Raw genomic sequence first — 23949 nt, 5'->3', positions numbered from 1 at the left:
GTGAGAGTAGGAACGAAGATTGCTCGGTAGACAGAGAGCTTTGCATTCTGGCTCAACTCTCTTTTCGTCACAACAGTGCGGTACAGCGACTGCAATACCGCCCCTGCCGCTCCGATTCTCCGTACACTCGGCTGCGAACCGGTCCAGTGAGAGCTGAAGGTCTTGGACCGATGGTGCCATCAGGACCACATCATCTGCAAAAAGCAGTGATGCAACCCTTAGGTCACCGAGCCGAATACCCTCTCCGCCACGACTTCGCCTCGAGATCCTGTCCACGAAAATCACAAACAGGATAGGTGACAATGCGCAGCCCTGGCGAAGGCCAACCCCCACCGGAAACGAATCCGACTTACTCCCGAGCACACGGACACAGCTCTCGCTTTGGGTGTACAGAGAATGGATGGACCTCAATAAGGTCCCCCTCACCCCATACTCCCGCAGCACCTCCCACAGGACCTCCCAGGGGACCCGGTCATATGCCTTCTCCAAATCCACAAAACACATGTAGACATGCATGGAGAAAAAAATCACAGTAGCTCCAAATATTACCATACCAAGCTTTGGAAAATACAGGTTCATTTGGGTCCATTTGTACACTCAATTAGTTAAATGAACACTGAGGATTTGAATGTGTACATGGGTCTGGACTGTAAAAAAAAGTAGGCTATGTCAAGCAGAACTAGTCCAACCTAGAAAACAAAAGTAGGTCATAATGACATGTATAATGGTTTCCTTGCCTTCTAACTTGTAGGTCATTTTAAATAAACAGCCTTCCTACTCTTGTTTTTCATGTTTCTGCTGACTGTTGCTATGTTTAGTTAAGTTTAGTGTGTGTGTGTGTGTGTGTGTGTGTGTGTGTGTGTGTGTGTGTGTGTGTGTGTGTGTGTGTGTGTGTGTGTGTGTGTGTGTGTGTGTGTGTGTGTGTGTGTGTGTGTGTGTGTGTGTGTGTGTGTGTGCGTGCGTGCGTGCGTGCGTGCGTGCGTGCGTGCGTGCGTGTTTATAATTGTATCTATAAATGTACTTAGTTACTGTAGTGTAGACCACTGTATTGGTGTGTGTTTCTGCTTGTAACATGGCTATATGTAATGTATATATAGCTTCAAATGCATGTATGTGTCTATGCAAACAAAGCAAACAGACGTTTCCTGCTCTTTTTTGTGTTTATAGTGGATGTGTGTGCAGGGAACCTACATGTAATCAGTGAGAGACTTACTTCAACTCCAGATGTCTTTTCTGGGTGAGTTAGGTAACAACGCCATTGCCCTACTTCTGAAGAGCTACAAGTTTCATTTGTGTGTGTGTGTGTGTGTGTGTGTGTGTGTGTGTGTGTGTGTGTGTGTGTGTGTGTGTGTGTGTGTGTGTGTGTGTGTGTGTGTGTGTGTGTGTGTGTGTGTGTGTGTGTGTGTGTGTGTGTGTGTGTGTGTGTGTGTGTGTGTGTGTGTGTGTGTGTGTGTGTGTGTGGTTGTACTTGTAAGTGTGCCAGGTATCCATAGCCATGGTGGCTGGCCACTGACCTTCTCATTTACAGTTTATATAACCAACCAACTTGCATGCCAGAAGAGTGCGTGCGTGCGAGCGTGCGTGCGTGCGTGCGAGCGTAAGAAAGATGGTGCAGAAGGAGGTCAGGGTGTGGGCTAAAAAGAGGGGAGAATGAGACAAATGGAGGGCAAAACATCAAGAGATGGACAGAGCCAAACAGAGGCAGTGAGGACTGAGGAGATATGAGTTGTCTGATTGGAGCGATGATGTGAAAGCCTGAAGACATGCTGAGGGGGAAGCATTGGAGGCTTGTATAATGCAGACTTCATATAATTACCTTATATTTGACTAATTTTAAGCGTTTATTATTCAGTCAATCAATAGTTGGTATTTTGGACGTGTGCAGATGCACTTTTTTCTTCTCAAACTGTAACTGTACTGAGAGAGTCTGTACGCTATGTAAAGCTGTAAAGTGCTCCTACCATATCACTATCAGTATCAGAGTTAAGTCAAATGTTTCACAATAGGACTTAAGTGGTTTAAAAGCACTAGGACAACGATGTAAACATTAGGCTTAAAGATGGATTATTTGATAGAGAGAGAATGTTTTCTTTAGTTGTTTTGGCCAGCTCACTGGGTGTGTGTGTGTGTGTGTGTGTGTGTGTGTGTGTGTGTGTGTGTGTGTGTGTGTGTGTGTGTGTGTGTGTGTGTGTGTGTGTGTGTGTGTGTGTGTGTGTGTGTGTGTGTGTGTGTGTGTGTGTGTGTGTGTGTGTGTGTGTGTGTGTGTGTGTGTGCGTGCGCGTGTGGGCACTGCAGTGGCGGGAGAGGTTAATAAGCCTTATATAATGTGTATAATGCACTGTATAATGATGTGAACAACAAGTGGAAAATGAGGTTACAGGAGAAAACAGCAAGCCACTCCGCTCAACTTTATAAACCTTCTGTTCTGCCTGTAGTTTGTAATTAATGGCTTCATTACAGCCCTCAAGATTATTAATAAAAAGGTTATAAAACAAAGACAACAACACCAGGTCCCCTTAGGGTCCTGCGACTGTTCCCTCATGGCATATACAGTATAGTGAGCAATCTTTGTGTTTATGCAGGCTATAATATGATGAGATCAGACTGGGCTTCATTAGGTGTGTAGTAACTGTGCCATCTGCTAGCACGTCTGGCCATCTCTTGGCTCAGAGTGAAACAACTATTGGAGTTGAACGTCCTTTTTTTAAGGGAATAACATCATATAACTCATACTTTTTCCAAAAGCACATAAATTAGCCACCCAATCTAATTAGACCAATATTTGTCTATGTTTAATTATTTTATTTTATTTTTTTGCAAAAGAGGATCCTGTGTTGGATATTGTTTTGGGGGATATTGTCTCCTTTTCCCAGGAACATATCCTACTATTTTGCTGACAGCTCATTTGCCCTACAATATGCACAATAAACATTGTGGCTGGTTAGTCTAGTGTCTGCATAATCTTGCTCTCCTCTGTTAGATCAATCTCACCTCTACTTGAGACCATACAGTAGCTACAACAGATAATGGACAGAATTTAGACATGTTCATTAAAAAAAATTAAACCCCATTGACTCCTTGGGAAACCAACTGTAGGTTCCAGCCCAGACTGAAAATGGCCAACATCAATGCTGCAAGCTAACTGCTAGATACACAACCTTGCCAATGTTGACCAACAAGGTATATAAAAAAAACTCACACATGTGCAGGATAAAGAACAGAAACCGTGTTTTATTCACATAGTTGTTGATCTTTGAAATGTACATTTGCAAACATTTGAGCATACTATAAATTGACTGTCATGAACATACATGTACAGAGAATCAGACAGATATTGAGACATAGTACATTCATTGATGTTGTGTAAATGCAAACAGACTGTGTTAGAGGCTAGTGTTGTACAACCACCAAACAGACTGTGTTAGAGGCTAGTGTTGTACAACCACCAAACAGACTGTGTTAGAGGCTAGTGTTGTACAACCACCAAACAGACTGTGTTAGAGGCTAGTGTTGTACAACCACCAAACAGACTGTGTTAGAGGCTAGTGTTGTACAACCACCAAACAGACTGTGTTAGAGGCTAGTGTTGTACAACCACCAAACAGACTGTGTTAGAGGCTAGTGTTGTACAACCACCAAACAAAGCAACTCTTGGCAAAATAGTTCTCCTTGCCTCCTCCTTGCTTTATGCAAATATTGGAAATACAAGAACGTCTCTGCAGGACAGTGAGAATATCTTAACCCAGGCTGTGGGAAATAAGACTTGAGCGTCTTACAGAAACAACAGCAACAAAACAATTCAAATAAAAAAGACAAAGACAAAACATCAAAAATCTTTTTCTCTGTTTTTGTGGAAGAGGCCTAGGTGGATGTTCGAGGTAGATGTACATACTTGTGTAGCTCACAAGATCAAACGTTGATTTTTAGAAAGTCAAGAAGAGGTCAACTGCAATAACTCACTACATTCACATTGCATACAGTGTGTTTTTATGCCACGTGAATGGAATATGGTATAGAAAACTGTTTGCACCCAATGTACCCAACGCCCAAATATGGTAAAAGTGGAGAATTGGTAAACCCACAAATAATATCAGCTGTTCATTATACTGTGTGTAAAACAACTTAGACTCGTCTTGACCTTTTTACGATCCAACTCTTGGCCATGAGACAAATCTCTGGTGCAGATAAATGCAGGCCAGTTGTATCATATAGCTTAGCACCTGGGTTGCATTTTTCCAATTAGCATCGTAGTATCTAAGGTCACTTATTTCCAGGCCTACGTAATTCTGGTGTGTGTAAATGTGGTGAATGTTAATGAGCTGAGACCAAAACAATGACCCTCGGGATCATCTGGCTCTAGGAAGACTTTCAACTATTCATGTTTTGCATCAGCTCTACAATTCATTTGAAATCAATAGAATGTATTATGACCATAGAATTAAGATGATAGTTGGAGAGTCCAAGTCCAAGATATCTTCTATAACACTCTTTCAACGTCAAAGTAAGGATGGACATAGGAAGAAAATTCAACTTAAGGCACTAGTTTTGTCACACATGATAAGGAAAAAATATCACTTACAAATAATAAGAACATCTATTTTAAAAGCCGTTACTGATTTCAGTATTTGTCTCCCAAAGCTGGTACTAGCGAGAGGACAGATGTTCTTTACCTATGGTTTTTCTTCAAATTACTTCATAGATCAAGGGAAAACATTTTTGTTGATATTAATTTTCTCTTGAACTCTACTGGCTCTGATTCTGTAATAGGGGTATACTACCCTATATATAGTATCTTGATGTTGCAGACACAATTAAGCTTTAGCAGTGGTAAATGTATTTTCCCTTTTAAAAAACAATTGGTGTGAAAAAAGCATTATTCTATTTTAATTGTATGTATATATTTTACTGTCTATGATAACTATTTACAGAGTTATTGTTTTGGAATCTGTTTAAATCCACTTTGCTATCTTATCCCTTTAAGATTAGCATACCTCTGAATTGTGATTCAGAAAAACGGCATACCAAAATTTGTTTGCATGTAAAAGTGCAGACCAATTAGCATATTTTGTGTGGAATGCAAAGACAAATCAAACACAATCTTAAGTTCTCCAATACGTATTGAATATTTCTGTTTTTGGAGATTTAGTACTGAGTTGGGACTGACATCCCTGTCGTAAAGTCTAATATATAATACCATTATTGGGAAAAATACTAAACTGATAAACATTCAGGGTATTTTAGTTCCATACCCAACTTCATTTCATGGTGACACAATTATTGTACAATTCTTAAAGTGATTCTAAATGTGTAGTATATGGTAGTATTTATTGTAATTTGCTTCTGTGATATATTGCAGTTCATACTAATTTTTTTCCCTCTGTCGTTATTAATTTCATTCAAATAATGAAATTATTCAATGGGACAATGTCAATCATATTGACAAAATCTCATAGGGAAAGTATCACTACAGTGTATTGTCATATTTCATGTCATCTGTTTCTCCACCCTTGATTTAAAGGATGGATCATATGGCTTTGGCCATTTCAGTACAAAATAACGTTTGTATGCATTTAATTTACAACAAAAATATTCCCCTTAACTCATATGTTCCATATAAAATAAGGAGATCACTGTGACCATAAATAGAATAAAAATATGAAATTATAAAAAACAGAACCTGATGGACATATAAATATGTAACACTCAAAACATAGAAAAGAAAAAAAGGACAGGTTTTCCTCTTATGAACAATGTAGAGCTATCAGATCAAAGAACCATCACATGGCAGGCCTTAATAGTTTTAAAATGTTATAACATTATTCAAAATATGTTCATTGTTTAATAGGCCAGCTATTACCCACAACAATGTTTTTAATTATTTCCTCAAATTCAATTCAATTTTATTAAATTGACTTTGATATTCAACATGTTTACTGTTGATGCATACATGCTAGCAGGAGGGAATCAAATGTGGGACGTTCTGGTTACAGAACAAGCATGTTTCTATTAATTCTGCCAGGAGCACAGCTCTGGACAGTGTCCTTATAATGATGGCTCCATAGCTGACCTATAGGGGGGCCTAGTACTATAACCTGTGCCACTGATAAAAGCCTGTGGAAATAACAAATATTCTTTTCTCTCTTTGTGAAATGTAAACAAGATTGCTGCATTCACACACAGTTCAAAATAACAAGAATGAACCGCGTGCACACACACACTCACACACACACACATACAGTACAACACATAAAACAATGAAGGAAATGTGAAGAGTGTTAAAGCACACTCATAACAATTCAGTGCAATTGTTTTTGCACTCTAGTAAAATTAAGGGACGTACAGTTGGATGCCACCGATATTGTCCCTTATCATTTGACCCATTTAGGCCTGACCTCAAAGTTTTAAAAAATCCTTCTAAATCCTCCAGTTTTCTGAAATAAATATTTTCACGATTTTTCAAAAATAGCAGACCTACAAGCTCGTAGCGCGCCACTCGGTGGCGCGCTATGAGCTTGTAGATCTGCTATTTTTCAATAGCTAAATTATAACATAATGTTTAAAACACCAAAAGGGGTTCCCGCCCAAAATGGGTTAACTGTCCTTTTGCGCAGATCACGCAAACCTCAGCAAAAAGAAAAGGACAATATCGATGGCCTCCAACTGTAAGGAAGGAAGACGGAACATTTTTCAGCATTGATAATGATCAGAGTTTACTGTAAATTGAAGACGGTATTATGTATTATAAATTAATAATACCTTCTTCAATTTACAGTAACCTCAGATATGTCTGTCTGACATAATGTCAGACAGACATATCCTCATTATTTACATATCTGATTAGAAATGGGCCGGCATTTTCACACTGAGGCCGATCCTTTGGTCTATCACAGAATGTACAGTACATCCATAATAACAGGCTGATCTGGGAAATAGTGCTGCATCTTTGCTTTAAAGTAAATTCGTTGTTTTTCAACTGTTACAATGTTTTTCAAGGCCAACATGTAGATTGATTCCAATAAGTGCATTTTGAGTGCAAATCTCACTATTTTAAGATCCACTTAAAACAGTATTTGGCTGATGAAAATGATATATGACGGTTGTACAGTGGATGGCTAGTTTGTTGTCAAATCTAGACTGCCATTTTGGATTTTATTTCATTTTATATGATGATGGTGGATGAGACATCATGTCTGTGTATCACCTTTGTGATAATCTACAGAGTCTGCCTGGTTGCCAAAGTGGCATGCCATACCATCTGAAAGAACCATTCTACGTCAAGGGAAAAAGATTAGGCACAAAGATAATAATTGACTGGAGAGGAGGTTTAGAAACAAGTTGATGTTATGGAGTAAGTTGCTTCCTCAAGCCAGCAGACTGCCTCAGCTGCTTTGTTATGCTGTGAAGTTAACTGCATCGCAGCATTATTTGGTATATGGGGGATGCTCAAAAGTGCTGACAGTCTGGTCAGTTAGGAAGTATTGGAAGTTAGGTAGGCTACTGCATTTCCCTAGTGGGAGTTGAATACCTTTCAAATACTGCTAAATGCATATCAAAGTGCCCCAAAGGAAAGGGCAATGAAGGGTTTTGGATGTGTGTTAGGAAGGTTACTGCGCTTGCTAGTTGGCGGAGGTGGTGGGCAGGCATACACGTGTGTTGAATGCATGTCACCGGTGTTTACTGCAAGCCATGAAGAGCAGCACCCTACGGATCCCGCGGAGACGCTCCTTTAGGGAGGTGATGGCCAGGAACGGAAGCTGGGCTCGACCCTCCAACGGAAGGACGGCTAGTAACCACCAGCACCATGACGGACCGTTAGGACTCGCCTAGAGAGAGAGGGAGAGAAGAAACTACAATGAAGGATTGCAGATTTCTCACATATATTGATCTGTCAAATAAGCAGACGGCAAGAAACCACAAATGCTACTGAAACCACAGAAGAGATAGGGCTTTGATCAAACTGGGGAGGGAAGAGATTCACTTTGTACCTGTGGTTCTGAGTCTTTCTCCGGCATGGGCCCAAAGTGTCCTACGATGCGTTCTTTTTGCTCTTTCTTGAGGGAGTTGACCCAAATCAATGCCTGATCGTACACTGCATCATGAAGAGACTGCAACTCCTTCTCTGCTACACCCTCCACCTAAACACAACAAACATTGCCGACACTTCAGTCATTTAAATGGCGTTCACAACCTGCATAAAATGTTACATTATAATATATATCTGCATCATCTGTTGCATCGTATTCTGCATTATCTGTTGTATTTGTCTTTCCCTCCCTTCCGCTATATCCATCAATCTTCCATCCATTCATCATTCCTCTACTTCTTCTCCCCACACTCACAAGGTACCTTAATGTCTTCCAGGTATTCTATGTCTGCAGTGTTGTATCCATCTCTCTGGTGGTGTTGAATGACCTTGAACCTCCGTCTGCCAATTGTGTCCACCACCGAGCGACCATCAGAAAAAAACTCCACGTCCCGGATCTCCAGCAGGCACCCGTAGCTCGCAAACCTGGGGCTAATTTTTCTGTTTGAGACAGGTACAGTGTGGTGAGAATACTTGATTCATAAAGCCATACACTTATGTGACCTAAGCCTGTCACAATTATTACATAATCACCTAATCGCAATTATTTGAGATAATCACCATTAATTTATCATAATTGTCATAATTTATCATAATTGTCATTTCCATGTCATACAATGTTCATACATTTTCAAACATTTTACAAAAATAGCAGAAATAGCAGATCAACAAGCTTACAACTCGTCACCTCATGTCAGTAATTTTGTTGTATATTTAAGTTATTTGTAATGGTGGCAGCCCGCTAGCACACACACACACACACACACACACACACACACACACACACACACACACACACACACACACACACACACACACACACACACACACACACACACACACACACACCCGTGATTTCCTTGATCCTTACCCTTTGAGGTCATCTCCCAGACACATGCCAAAGCACTTGGTTCCTGTCTCCATGCATCGCCTTATCATCAGTCTGTAGCACGGCTCAAAGATATGCAGGGGACAGGGCACGGTGGGGAAGGCCATGGTGCACACGAAGATAGGCACATTCTTGTTTAGACTGGGAAGAACAAAATGGAATGTAGTTATTGTACTGAAACACTCGGCAAAACTAGGTGTCAAAGTGTCAAGTTGAGCAAGACATTGAACCCCTAATTGCTCTTGATGTGCAGGTTGCTGCATGGTTTCCTCGCCATTGGTGTATGGATGTGTGTGTGTGAATTGGTGAAAGTAATGCACAATCTATGTAAAGCGCTTTGGATGAAAGTGCTATATAAATGTGTAAATTTACCATTTACACAAATCTTTATTTTATACATTTTATAGCAATATAGTTGTATTGTATTGTATAAGGTTGTCTGTCCAAGTTCCAGTTCTTAAATTAGCCATTGATTATGTTCCTGGCTTAGAAAATAATTGGTCCTTAGACCTTACTTGCGTGTGTGTGTGTGTGTGTGTGTGTGTGTGTGTGTGTGTGTGTGTGTGTGTGTGTGTGTGTGTGTGTGTGTGTGTGTGTGTGTGTGTGTGTGTGTGTGTGTGTGCGTGCGTGCGTGCGTGCGTGCGTGCGTGCGTGCGTGCGTGCGTGCGTGCGTGCGTGCGTGCGTGCGTGCGTGCGTGCGTGCGTGCGTGCGTGCGTGCGTGCGTGCGTGCGTGCGTGCGTGCGTGCGTGCGTGCGTGCGTGCGTGCGTGCGTGCGTGCGTGCGTGCGTGCGTGCGTGCGTGCGTGCGTGCGTGCGTGCGTGCGTGCGTGCGTGCGTGCGTGCGTGCGTGCGTGCGTGCGTGCGTGCGTGCGTGCGTGCGTGCGTGCGTGCGTGCGTGCGTGCGTGCGTGCGTGCGTGCGTGCGTGCGTGCGTGCGTGCGTGCGTGCGTGTGTGTGCGTGCATGCGCTCGTGCAGTCTTTGGCAGGCAGAAACTCCAGTCCATAGTAGTCCAACTTTTAGTTTTTTGTGTAAACTCAGAAATGAATGCCCTACTTGAGCATACTACAGCGTCACACAAAAATATCAGAAGTAGCACAGATGTACAATCTCGAAACGTGGTTCGAAGCAATATGTTTTAAGCTTCTAGATCTGCTACTTTCTCTATTTTCGATAGACACTGTAGACATCATCATAGGAAAGTCTTCCACAGATTTAGTTTAACAAAAACATGTATGTTACATAAGCTGTTAGGTCAGTGGGTCAGTAGGACAAACACGTGATCAGGACTAGGTCAGTAGGCCAAATAGCTGCACAGGGGAGACACACCCTAATAACATGACAGAGTTTGACGTGTGTGTGCGTGTGCATGCGTGCAGTTGTTTGAACATTTTCAACCCTTTTCATATCAAGGTCCATTATTTATTCAGCATTTGAGCCACGGACCACCATTTGATGAGATTTAGCCTCTCTCATTTTGTGGGTGTCACAATTTGAGGACCGGCATTATATCATTTGTTTTTATAAAAAAAGAAAAGAAAGGAAACAAAAATAAATATCCTCACTTTGAGAGTTCAGCCAGTTCTTCCAGGTTCACTTTCTGTCTGTCCATCATTTCTGAGGGGACATATTTAGCGATCAGGTTCTCCATCAATACTGTCTTAAAGTATTGCCTCTGTGCCAGATACTGAAGAGATAGAGAGGGTGAAAAGGAAGTTAAACTATAAATACGAGGTAGTAATAAAGTTGTTTTCTTTTTCTCTTTGTTCTGGCCCCCACCCCATACACATGTAAAGCATCCCTCCATTTTTGAGTACTTAGAAAAGCACTATATAAATTCCACACATTATTATTATTAATATTATTATTATGGATGGAAAAGTGTGTGTGTGTGTGTGTGTGTGTGTGTGTGTGTGTGTGTGTGTGTGTGTGTGTGTGTGTGTGTGTGTGTGTGTGTGTGTGTGTGTGTGTGTGTGTGTGTGTCACACGACTGGAGCAATAAATAAACCATTAGAATAATGTAATGTTGCTACCTTAGAGAGTTCTTGTTTACAGAGAGGGCATTTTGGGTTGTGGTCCAGACATCTCTCTAGACACTGAAGACAGAAGGTGTGACCACACGGAGTCGTAACTGGCTCATAGAAAAGCCTGTGCAGGGCAGGGACAAACGTATGACAAACAATATTAGCCAAAACGTGTAACAATATTATATGTGAATGCAGCACACCTCTAAATGATTCACATCCATACACACAAAGAAGTCCAGTTGAGTCACTCATTTGAACTTAATTACCACTTACCTCATACAGAGAGAACATTCCAGATCTGTGGGGTCAATTAGGTCTGCCGCCACAGAGGTCAGTGAACCACACACCTCTACTGACTCTGTATTTAGAGAAATTGAAAATTTGAAAATATTAACACATGACGCAATCTGTTTTAAATCTCAACAGTTATGAATAGGTTATACTTTTTTGTTTTGTTTTTTAATTGAGTACATTTTTTGTGTTTATCTGACTGTGTCTCTAACACTGTATGTCTGTCTGTATGGCTGCTCAGCTATTTGAAGACATGTCTATCTGTACATGCAGCGTGTTCCGACAGCTCACCAAGCTTGGATCTCTTACAGCCGTCACGCTTCTCTCCTCCATCCTCTTCCTCTCCGCTCTTTCTTTTCCGTTTGGGGAGGAAACCTCGTTCTAGCCAACCGGCATGTGCCTCGCCCTGATCTCTAACCTCTTCTCCCCCTGACCTCTCACAGGGGCATTGTGGGTGCTTGAGCACAGGAGGGGAGGCAAGGAGGTTGGACTCGGATGATGATTTGCTTGTACTGAGGGTCTACAAGAAGCGGAGAACATGGAGGATGTAGAGTATGAGCATCTTCTCTCATGTCAAGATACAAGACATTTTAACTGCAAGAAGATGAGCAGGAGTTTCTCACCTGTGAAGACTTAAGAGATGCCGTAGTGTAGAGGGAGGAAGCTGCCATGTTGTTTTTGATGTGCATTCTGGAAGACAGCAAGCTGGAATAGTCTAAAACTCGCTCTGGAACATGGTCTGTCAGAGGAGCCAGGAGGTCACTGAGGAGCTGAAAACAAGTAAGGAAAGAATATAAGAGAACAGAGGAAGCAAAAGCAGATGAGAGAGGAGGAAATAATGACAGGTGAGGACAGAAGAGAAAGGAATGAATGAGTTGACAGGAAGAGTTGAGAGGATACATGGATGATTATATATTTAGTATATTCTCATCACCATATCTGAATTTCACGTTCTTGTTGTTGAATCTTAATGGACTTTTTAAAAATGCATTATTATTATCGATGTTTACCTTGTAAGCCTCACTCCTGGCCAATCTGCTGGGCTCTATGGAGAGAGAGATTAGGTATTCTCTCAGAGCTTTCTCTGGTCTCCCCAAAGACACCAGTGCCTGAGCCTTACGGACATGACCCTGCAGAACAACAGTGACAAATATTAATTTTATTTATTTGTGATGTTTACTGAAATCTTAACTTAACTACCACATTATTTGTAGAGCAAAACATAAACATCATTACCAAGTGAAAGACGTGCAAGGAAAGCATAAGAAATTCATACCTTGGACCACTGAGGCATGAGTGTGCAGGTTGCTTCTGCATCTCGGAGAGCCTGATCATAGTGCCTTAGACTGGAGTGGATCTGAGAACGGTTACTGAACAGGATGTGGTCTCTAGGAGCTGGGGAGCACAGTAAAGACTATAATGAGAGATGGCGGGATACTGACAACAGAATCATACAAACCTGGCAAAGTCATAATGGAATAATTATTATAATAATTGTGCTAGTTTCTTTAGGTCCTTCCTTACACACCAGGAGCGATAAACCATCTGAATATTTCACATGATTTTCTTCACACAGAAAAATGTAACTGGTTTTATTACATCACTTTAGCGTCTTGTTATATAATATGTGTAGTAATTTACATGTGTGTGTGTGTGTGTGTGTGTGTGTGTGTGTGTGTGTGTGTGTGTGTGTGTGTGTACAACATAATAGGTCAAATTATGCATTGCAGCCTTATAAAACCATGCAGAATTATCAAGGTCACTCACATTCCAGGTTTCATAACAATGAAAACTTATGCATATGTCAAGGGTAGTATAGGAAGGAGACAAGACATACTGATGCAGTAGTTGAATAATAATTTGAACCAGGCTGGTAGAAATACTGTACAGATAAAGTAGGGTTACTGTACAGTATATATACTGTTAAACCTACAGTATATCGGAACCTATGTAAAAGTTATGATGAACCTTAATTATTTGCTAATTACAGATAATGTCCAGTTATACACAAACACAATACACAACTTATACACAAACAGTCTATACACAAACATTGAAATATACCATACTGTATGTAGATGTCTTTAAATGATGACTAATCGATTTAGTCAATTATAAAACATAAATGTGATATAGTAATATATAAGTAATTGATAAAATAATCGCTAAGAGAATAATTATAGATTTAAAGTTACTCTTTGTACTTTCAGCACCAAGGCTTATGGTGTATATAGCAATCAAAATTTATATTCATCCTTCTTTAAATATCTATTCGTCCAAGGATGTGCACTCTTAATCCATTGCTCAAAACCTTCTAGGCCTTTGCTTAAAACTCACTGAACAGCAAGTAACTTCACTTGTTAGCAGTTTGAATGTTAGGCATATTGGGCCTATATGTAAAATGTAAAGTTCAATAATGTATTCTACTGATATAATTTATTAACCGAATAGCCTATACACTCAATACATAATCTTGTATAAACCTAGTGACCGTTTTTCCAACTGTCTTATTGATTAGCATAGTCAAACACAAGTTACATAGCCTACAAACTAAGACTAAAGTCAAACCATAACTCATCCCATGAAATGCATCTGTTTGCATGATTGGATAACTGTCTAAACTAAGCCATAACCATATCTCGTGGTATGGGTTCCAAGCACGCCTTCCCGGCTGGTCCAACCAGTGTGTGTGTGTGTGTGTGATGCTGAGTGCTGACCTACAGTAACACCCTTGGCTTGACCTACATTCACATTGCTTAGTGCTTACGGTATGTTATACAACGTGGGAGACGCGCGGCGCGCTTACGCAATGTTTGGTAACGGCGTAACGCTCAGCCAACATGGCCCCTATCGAACATGGGCCGGGCTGACATGCTTATGGAATTTAGAACTTACTTTAACTTAGTCACTCAAATTCCAGTAGGCCTATTCCACAATCAATGTGACAGTCACTAGTCACATAACCTTAGTTATGTCATCACAGGCGTAGGGTTCATTGGGCCATTCGGGCCGTGGCCCAGCCCAGTCAATTTAGAACTGCCCCCCCAGACAGTCTAATTTCGAAAAGAGGGGAGCTAAAAACCGGCACACAAAGAAATGGAACTGCCAAAATAATATGGCAGTGCCATATACTCGAGCGCTATTTCCCCTATCCAGATGTTACGCAAGTGCAAATTCGCCTAAAATGTCCACATTACACAGAAAACAAGAAATGATGTACAAATAAAACTATAAATACCATCCCAGCAATGGAAAAAAAGCCTAGTGTATGACCATCAGACGTATAGGACTCGTAGGCATTACATAATATGTTTTATCTTTGGCCGGTAGACCAGACACTTTTGGATGGTTTGGAAATTAACACCAGACGCAAATGAGCCTTAATAAGTTAATATTGGCCCATGATAATGACACATTATTCATAACTGACTGGCCACGGTGACACCCTACCTATTAATATTGCTTGGTTATATTTCTCCAGGGCCGCTTCCATCTTCCCGTCGGCATAGAGCCCGTTGCCCTCCCGTCTGAGTCGCACGGCGTGGGAGTGTAGGGGGAACCACTTGGAGAGCAGGTTGCTGAGGACCACGTTCACTCTGTGACCGGCCACGTCTGTCAGCGTGGAGCTGGATCCGCACTCCCTGCAGCCCGCGGGCTTCTCCCTCTCCAGGCACTTCTTGCAGAAGCAGTGTCCGCACGTCAGAGTCACCGGCTCGTACAAGAAGCTCAGACAGATCCGGCACGAGAAATCGGCTGACAGCGAGGCGCCTGCTGCGGGGCGTCCCGCAGCGGGAGCCTCGCTGTCAGCCTCCGCTCCTCTGCTGCTCCGGTAGCGTCCCTCTTTCCTCCGGACACTCTCTGTCAGGTACTCTAGGAGCTTTTCCAAATGCCCGGGTCCCAGTCTCTCCATTTCGGAAGCTTGTCTGTAGACGTCGAGAGCTTCGGTGAGTTTGCCCCCGAACGCCAGGGCATCCGCCAGCTTCACCATCAACTCCAGTCGGCGACTCGAATTCCCAGGCGCTCCCAGCTGGCACTCGTAGATGTCTGCGGCGAGGTCGAAGTCCTTTGCCCGAAATGCCTCCGCTGCGAGCTGCAGCATGCTCTCACTCTCTGTCCCCATAGCGAATGGCTCGCCCGGAATCTGCCCCTGTTCCTCTAAAGTGGCGTATAACTGCTCAATAAACCCATCATGCCAGCTCATTTTTACGCCTGCTTCCGAGGGAGCCATAATAGTGTTATGCAGCGTTATCGCCCAGATAGGCTAATATTCTCAATGGATAAGGCATAAGACAGTGGAGAGCAGGAGAAAAAAAGCGTTATATAAAAGTCATGTGATTTTGGCCAGCTGTTCTCATTGGACGAGTTTCGTAACTGTTACAAAACAATCGTCCATGTAACAGTTTCAGTGTCGGGTCAGTCTCACTCAGTCAGAGGGGCTGGGGAGGAAGAATGCGACTAGGTCAGCCTGACTTGCGACCTGCGGTCCCCTCCCAGTATAGGCCTACCCGCTCCAATGTGTCCTTTGAACCGCAGGGGGAAAGACAGAGGATAGGTGGCCTGTCTGACTTTATAATACTGATGATTGTAAGTTGCATAGCCTAACCATTTAGAGCAGACTCAGCAGAGTAGGTGTACTGCCGCGGTAGTGCACAGTTGCAGTAGACGTTTTAGGGTAGCATGTCTCCCTTGTTGAATGTTTTCCGCAGTCATAAAAATTGCTGCAATCTGAGTGAATTTTATGGCTTAAACTGAACAGTTCACATGGGCCCCTCTCTCCTTTAGTTTTTTCCAGCTCTTTAGTAAACAGAAAATACATTTTCAGGTGATTTGCCATGAAATTTCAGGGATACAAGTACAGTGGGGCAGGGCACCAACAGGTAGCCTATTAAAATGTAAAAATCACACCCATGTGAAGTGAGGGGCGCTAATATATTAAAGTCTAACTCATGGTGATGTAATGGTGATGTAAAACAAACAAATGTTTATTAGGGACAAGATGACGTACATTTTCCCTTCATTGTCAATGGCATTTTTAAAACAAACATTGAACTAAAAACAAACATTAAAGCTGACCTAAAGCCTCACAAATTATAAAAAATCACACCCGTGTGAACTGAGTGGTGTAAGGTCTTATATAGACTGATCAACTGTGGTCTGACGTAATGTTTGACGTAATGAAATCACACCCGTGTGAACTGGGTGACCATAGCAACCATGCTCATTTTTTGGTACGAACAGACACGGAAACTAACAAAGCCAGTTTTGGTACGAACAGACACGTAAACTAACAAAGCCAGTTGTAGGAGTGGTTTACACCACTCAAAAATAATCACACTCGTGAGGTGAGCGGCACTCTTTTTAATATCACCTATATATCACATTCCGTGCTCAGCCAATCAAAGTAATCGATTCCGTGCTCATACAGACAGACATACACACAAAGCTGTGCATAGGAGCCACTCAAAAAGCCACAAAAGTATATATGTATGATATGAACATGCACCCTACATAATTATCAGACGTACATTTACAAAATTACAATGGAAGTCTGCAGGACTTTGTGTTATCCTTTTAGTCTAAATGTCTAACTGTTGTGTTGTTTACATCTCTGGCTATTTTAATAAAGTATATTCAATTTGTGTGCAAATAGTTATTCATCAAAACATTCATACAGTTGCACCCCATTCACTCTTTTAAGGACTTAACACAACTTGTTTAAAATGATGACTCATGTGAACAGATCATTTTAATTAAGTGACTGTAAGCTAAATCTTTAAAATAATAAACCGGTTGCATTACAGTGGAAAACTTTATTTAATATCAAAAGGAAAGAGTTGTTTGTGTGGATCCGCAAAATTAGTCTCATTCTTTGTCTACAGGCGAGCAATTGAGCATTCAGTTGTGTATCTTGATGATCACATATTTATCAGACCAGTAGTCCTATGGGTTCTTGACTTCTTGCATCATGTTTCATAAAAAACATGTAATTGTGAAGTCCAATGTGTAAAAAATACCATATCGCCAAGCACAGAAATGCATTATTTCTCCTTCCATATCTCTGCAGTGCAGTGACATTAGCAAAATCCAGTTAAAAAGGGAAAAAAAAGAAAAAAAAAGGTGCTCCTCGAAGCACAGGTCTCAGGCTTTCCACCAGGCCAGGTAGATTATTGTGGGCAAGCAATGTTCGGATTCCAGTCATTATAAGATTTTGATAGTATGAGCTACAATTCAGTTAGTCTCTCGAGACAGACTGTTGACTAAAGGAAAAGAGGTCGCTGTTTTTCCTTTGTTTTGCATGGGTACCCAGATTGCAATTCAATATAATAAAACATAAAGTTACTGTATAATATATTGCCATGATGGCTAATTTGAAAAAGGTATTGTGGCATTTCTTCGTCAAGCTAGTAGGCTACATTAGGAGTGTACGTGCTAACTTTCACAGCAGGTTCAAGAATTGTCCTGCTATAGCACCACAATGAGGTCAATTTGAACGATGTAGGGCAGTTCTCCTTGGACAAGTGGGAATGTACGTGCAAAGTTTCACGCCAATCAAATACTGCGTTCATGATTTAAGGCATTTTGTTCAAAACGAGCCCCTTCTGCTCAGGATGGAATATGTAAAATCTGACAGATCCATCTTGATCACATGACTATATAGAATAGAGATAATGTGTACCAATTTGCATGATGTTTGGACAAAAGTTGGGCAACTGCTTCTGCTCTGGCCTCCAAGGAGTGTGTGTTTCACACCGATTGGTCCAACAGTGCTTGAGATTACACTCGCACACACACAATGTGTAACTTAAAAATAATTAAAACTGTGTTGTTTTTGTTGAGCGACCAACACTGTCCTGTGGCCAAGTATAAGTTGGCCCTGTTTTTGTCAGTCCTGGATATTGAGTATGCTCCTCTTCTCCAAGTCATTCATTTCTTTGAGGATCAGTGCCACATTGTAGCGGAGTTCCTGGAACTTGGATACAGGCACCTATGGTAGACAGACAACAGCAATGAACATACAGTACATTTTAGATTTTCAATGCACAATCCATATTGTTTCAGTTTTACAGTTTATAGATGGAACCTTCCTACAATCATCTGTTTATTCAGCAATGACTAGAAATTAATCATTAGGTTATGTCTCTAGTCTAGGCTCTAGAGTAGACAATGTGTCTAGACTCTAGAGCCATAACAAGGAATGTAGTGGATCCGGGGCACTGTGAACTGGCACTCCACTAGTTGTTTGAGCTGCACACACGTGCAGCAAATGCAGGTGTGTACTCGCAAGAGCGCGTTCAACTTATTTAGAACCTTAGCACCTCCATAATGCGCCCGCAACTGCAGACTGTGTTCTCACAATGCCATCCCTAACCTTGCGTCACAATCAAAAACAACCATACCTTTCTGCTAAAAGCTGCCGAGTGGCAACAGTGATATACAGTAAGTAGAGACCTTTGTCTTTGTTTTGGGATGTTTGGTGTTTCCATAGTCATGGAGCGAAATGTTCTGTGGGTGTTCAAAGATTAGTAAAATGCGGTGTGGTCAGAACTGGCAGTTAATGAGATAAGAATTAATGTAGAGTACCTCAAAGCGCTGAGAGGTGCCATCAGATAGTTTCATCTGCATCAGAATGGATGGTTGCAGGGCCCTGGCTAAGGAGCTTGAGAGAAGAGACAGCAAAACAATTGTTCATTAGGCAGGATGAGATAAAATGTCCTCTACACTGTAGTAAAACAGTTACACAACCCATGATTTAATGTAATAGGAAAGGGCTACACTCCGCGCTGCAGCAGATGCAATTAATGTCTGTAATCGGACAATATTTCAAGGCAACATACAAAACATGTAACATGCCCAAATGTTATGTAATTACTTTGTTGAGATAGCAAAGTGCCACTTGACGTGCATTCTAATCTTTCGTTCTATGACAAATAAGTTAACTTAGGATCAATAAAGGAGCCACCAAAATATTATATTATCTCTCCAGTCGGGCCCCCCAGGATGCCCATGTTCGATTGTTTGATTAAAATCTAACATAACAGTGAATTCAGAATGTCATTCGACATGACACCTCTCTCTCCCTGAGTATGTTACCTGGTAGAAATGGTAACATCCACCCTCCATCGAAAGTCTTCCATAGAGGGTAAATGAGGGTCTCGCTTGGAGGCTACTGCCTCTAGTGCAGTACGACTGGATATGGAAAGAGAGAAATTAAGCACAAATGATAATGAATGAAATACAATAGAATAGTTAATGGTCAACGATTAAATAAATACATTCACAGTCAAAAAGATACAAGACAACCTACCGATTTCCAAATACTGCGCTGGCAAAATCTGCGATGAAATCTTCAGGTATCCTAACAAGACATCAACAACAACAATGTCAATATACTGATTGTGTATGAGTGATCATAATGTAAAACAACAAAGCTGTTTGTTCATCACTTGAAGTTTACCTCAGTTCCCTGAGATCGTCTTTGAAAGCCTAAGCAGAAAAAATAAGCAGGATGTTAACTTCCCATGTGTAAAGTGTTTCCCTTTTAACTCATTTAGACCGGATGCAACATGTGCATGTTTAAACACATAGCAATGCCCCAAAAATATACTGTGCAGTCAAAAAACTACATTACGATAATTATTTGTTTTGCTATCATTGATGCAGGTCTTTCTCAGAATCAGAATCAGAATTCAGATGAGGTCCTCTTATACTGGTATCATCCACCAGAATGACAACTACACCCCTTCCCCTCCTCAATCTTTCAGACCATTTCCCCTGACCTACTCCCTTACATTACCAATTACCATCATCAACACACGCTGCTTTCAAGGCAGCCAGAATTATTACCTATATCAAGGAACTGACTCTGGCACTACATGCTCAGTCCGGGCAGTCCTACATGCTTTCACAACCTGTACTTGCGTTCTTTCTCTTTTAAACAATAAGTCCAGTACAAGCTTACCTCCTGTTTGAGGGAAGACACAGGGATGAGGATGGCCTCGGTCAGCAATCTGTACATGCCAGCCACGATGTGACTGAGTCTCTCCTCAGTGACAGTACTGGTCTCTGCTATTGACCTCATCACATCTCTGCAATCTTTACCTTCTAGGGCACTCACGACCGCTGGGGAAGGAGTCATGGCATTTACTACAGTAAAATGTCTAAACAGGCGGACGTGTAATGTAACAAATAAGTATATGTTCTCAAGTACTGTATTTAAACATTTTGAGGTATTTGTTTTAGTTTCAGATGTCAGCCTACTTTTACTTCTAAATATAGTAGTAGTCCTTGGTCCAATAATGTGGGGGGGAAAGTCACACTTCAGTTTCAAGGCCGGTGAATTAAAAAATGTCCACTTTTGTTCCATAGGCTACTGTACGTTTTTCATTTTTACTTCCTTAACTGTATATATGTCTGATGATTTCCTTTTTTCATAGAAGTGTATATTTGTATGTCTTTAAATGTTCTGATGAATTGAAAATGGAGGGTCCTGTCCTGATGTAAACAAGTGTACTTTTTCTGGTTTTATCCTCGATCGTAGCAGATTTTGTAATGCCTTAGATTCTAAGGCTTAGAATGTACAGAGACATCCAATAGCTATATTGACCTGTACTCAATCAAATCAATCAATCAATCACTCAAGACTTACAGAATGTTGTTTACTTAAGCTACGTACAAACACTCTCACCTAGCAGCATTTATGTTACCTTTGAGTTGTTTTTGTAACAGAAAGCAATTAAAGCACTGTACCGTTACCTTTAAGTATTTTTCTGAACGTATCTTGGCCCACATCTTTGAGGTTTTTCGACATAGTTTCGATTTCTTGCGGTATCCTGCCTCCAAGAAAAGTGGAGTCTTTTGCGTGGCTTGCAGACATGGTAAAACATGCAAAGCTACACAATTTTATGGAATAATAATTGTTGCAAAGGCTGTTGTTTTGGTTTTGACAGCTTCCGCCTTAAGTCACATGTTCATTTTCACCCTAGCTTTCTGCTTTAGCCTGGCTGTGTCAATTAGTTAAAAATAACTCGATTTCCCCGGAAGTGGATTGATTTTGCTTTCAAGATAAATACTAGATTTATTTTAAGAGACGTCTCATAAACCAACTAGCGTCTTACTTTGAAGTACTGTTATCGGAAGTCTAATTGGTACTTACGCTGACTTGACGCCGCTTGTGGTCTCCAGCAGTGTTGCCATGTCTGCTTATTCTAAGCGACTTCGGGCATCTTTAACTATAAAGTTTTTGTAGCCTGTAGACTAGAGTGTAGCCACTAGCCAGGCAGTTCAGAAACTCGTCCACCGCAGTGACATCATGATTGATTGATTTATTAACAGTTTGCAGAATTACAGTACATTTCAAGTACAACTCAATATAGCTGGGTCTGAATTCGTTATAATCGTGCACTTGGTGACAAGTCTTTGATTTTTGGTATGGTGGTAGGTATGGTTATAAGGTTTTCAAAAACCATCGCAAACAAGTTGGGAGCGCCCCCTAGTGGTCTGTTTGCAATGAATCTAATATTAAATGGGTCAGTCTATGGTTAAAAACCATAATAATTGATAAAAGAGATTTTTCAATGGATTCTATTAGTATTGGGTGTGCTAAATAACATACTAAAAAATTAGGAAAAAATAACTTCTGGAAAGGCATCATTTTCAAGATGGCGTCCACGATGGCTGCCGGGAGCTTAAAATGCCTATAAACTGGGATTTAATACATACAAAATCATAACAATTATGCACTTGGTGACAAGTTTTTGATTTTTGGCATGATGTTAGGTATGGGTATAAGGTTTTCAAAAACCATCGCAAACAAGTCGGGCTCGCCCCCTAGTGGTCTGTTTGCAATGAATCTAATATCAAATGGGCCAGTCTATGGTTAAAAACCATAATAATTGATAAAAGAGATTTTTCAATGGATTCTATTAGTATTGGGTCCCTGCATGGGCAGCCTTTCCTGAAGTCACAGAAACCCTCATTGCAATCACCCAAGACCCGACCAGCCTCACACTGGAATCAGTCCACATGCAATGTCTTGAACACTGGACTGTACTCATGTACAGTAAGAATTGCAGTGCAGTCTCAGTGAATGAAGCAAGGAAGCTCCTGTTCACTCATAGCCTCAAATCTCTGGATGTGATACCCCCAACCCAGCACGCTTTATTCGAGCATGGGAAACGTGCACTGCATACTGCAGCTTTTGTCTGGAAGCAGTCCCTCTGCAAAGATCCCAAGATCCCAGACCCCAGTAAATGGGGTTGGGAATGGAATGCCAGAACCAAAGTGTGGGTACCATATTGGACAGATCTGGAAGATGTTAGCAAGGCATGCTCACTGATCCTCCACTGTGGCTGTGTGGTTGCCTGTAAGGGCAACTGCAAGTGCCACCGGGATGGACTTCGCTGTACCACATTGTGCAAGTGCGATGGGGGCTGCACTAATAATGATGAGTGAAATATTTGAATAAATATGCAGTGATGTTTAAATATGCATGCCATGATCTAAAAAAAAAGAAATTAACTTGGGAAAAAGCTGTGTGTGTGTGTGTGTGTGTGTGTGTGTGTGTGTGTGTGTGTGTGTGTGTGTGTGTGTGTGTGTGTGTGTGTGTGTGTGTGTGTGTTCTCCTTGGATCGCCACCTTGCCGTGGTGGAGAGCCTTGCATGTTCCCATGAACCTGAGAGCGATGCCGTCGGGAGCTTTGCTCCTGGTAGGGTCACCCATGGCGGTAAGGTCGAGGGGGAGGTTCCAGACAAAGAGCGATCCTATTTAACATTGGATTCATTGCAAACGGACCACTAGGGGGCGAGCCCAACTTGTTTGCGATGGTTTGTGAAAACATTATTCCCATACCTAACATCATGCTAAATATCTAAAACTTGTCACCAAGTGCATAATTGTTATTATAGGCATTTTAAGCAGCCATTGTGGACGCCATCTTGAAAATGGTGCCTTTCCAGAAGTTTTTTTTCCTAATTCTTTAGTATGTTATTTAGCACACCCAATACTAATAGAATCCATTGAAAAATCTCTTTTATCAATTATTATGGTTTTTAACCATAGACTGGCCCATTTGATATTAGATTCATTGCAAACAGCCCACTAGGGGGCGAGCCCGACTTGTTTGCGATGGTTTTTGAAAACCTTATACCCATACCTAACATCATGCCAAAAATCAAAAACTTGTCACCAAGTGCATAATTGTTATGATTTTTTTATGTATTAAATCCCAGTTTATAGGCATTTTAAGCTCCTGGCAGCCATCGTGGACGCCATCTTGAAAATGATGCCTTTCCAGAAGTTATTTTTTCCTAATTATTTAGTATGTTATTTAGCACACCCAATACTAATAGAATCCATTGAAAAATCTCTTTTATCAATTATTATGGTTTTTAACCATAGACTGGCCCATTTGATATTAAATGTATTGCAAACAGACCACTAGGGGGCGAGCCCGACTTGTTTGCGATGGTTTTTGAAAACCTTATACCCATACCTAACATCATGCCAAAAATCAAAAACTTGTCACCAAGAGTATAATTGTTATGATTTTTTATGTATTAAATCCCAGTTTATAGGCATTTTAAGCTCCCGGCAGCCATCGTGGACGCCATCTTGAAAATGATGCCTTTCCAGAAGTTATTTTTTCCTAATTTTTTAGTATGTTA

The 23949-nt window shown here is 41.2% G+C and overlaps 2 protein-coding genes and 2 long non-coding RNA genes across 4 annotated transcripts; 2 read left to right on the top strand and 2 right to left on the bottom strand.

Annotated features, from left to right (window-relative positions):
• Positions 1-1611: 1611 nt before the first annotated feature.
• Positions 1612-14861, top strand: LOC306929070. The gene is made up of 3 exons (XR_013790745.1): positions 1612-1704; positions 8362-8547; positions 14769-14861. It is a non-coding gene; the product is annotated as an uncharacterized lncRNA (long non-coding RNA).
• Positions 3198-6798, top strand: LOC306929075. Its single transcript, XR_013790746.1, has 3 exons — positions 3198-3389; positions 3618-6341; positions 6668-6798. It is a non-coding gene; the product is annotated as an uncharacterized lncRNA (long non-coding RNA).
• On the bottom strand, positions 7645-16945 carry LOC306929040 (LON peptidase N-terminal domain and RING finger protein 3-like). Its single transcript, XM_079509385.1, has 12 exons — positions 14738-16945; positions 12564-12682; positions 12298-12417; positions 11911-12057; positions 11579-11807; positions 11270-11354; positions 11003-11117; positions 10535-10656; positions 8955-9113; positions 8347-8524; positions 7986-8135; positions 7645-7823 (listed from the first exon to the last, which is right to left on the bottom strand). Exons 1-12 carry the CDS (start codon positions 15513-15515, stop codon positions 7665-7667), a joined length of 2361 nt encoding a protein of 786 aa, XP_079365511.1. The 5' UTR covers positions 15516-16945; the 3' UTR covers positions 7645-7664.
• A 137-nt stretch (positions 16946-17082) lies between these two features.
• On the bottom strand, positions 17083-21265 carry commd5 (COMM domain containing 5). Its single transcript, XM_079509453.1, has 7 exons — positions 21041-21265; positions 20247-20407; positions 19743-19771; positions 19593-19643; positions 19379-19474; positions 18869-18944; positions 17083-18272 (listed from the first exon to the last, which is right to left on the bottom strand). Exons 1-7 carry the CDS (start codon positions 21159-21161, stop codon positions 18171-18173), a joined length of 636 nt encoding a protein of 211 aa, XP_079365579.1. The 5' UTR covers positions 21162-21265; the 3' UTR covers positions 17083-18170.
• Between the last annotated feature and the right edge of the window lie 2684 nt (positions 21266-23949).

The sequence above is a fragment of the Electrona antarctica genome (genome assembly GCF_951216825.1).
Source record: "Electrona antarctica genome assembly, chromosome: 1".
Classification (NCBI taxonomy): Eukaryota; Metazoa; Chordata; class Actinopteri; order Myctophiformes; family Myctophidae; genus Electrona; species Electrona antarctica.
Note: the sequence above shows the minus strand (reverse complement) of the source record. Positions and strands in the feature narration are given on the sequence as shown.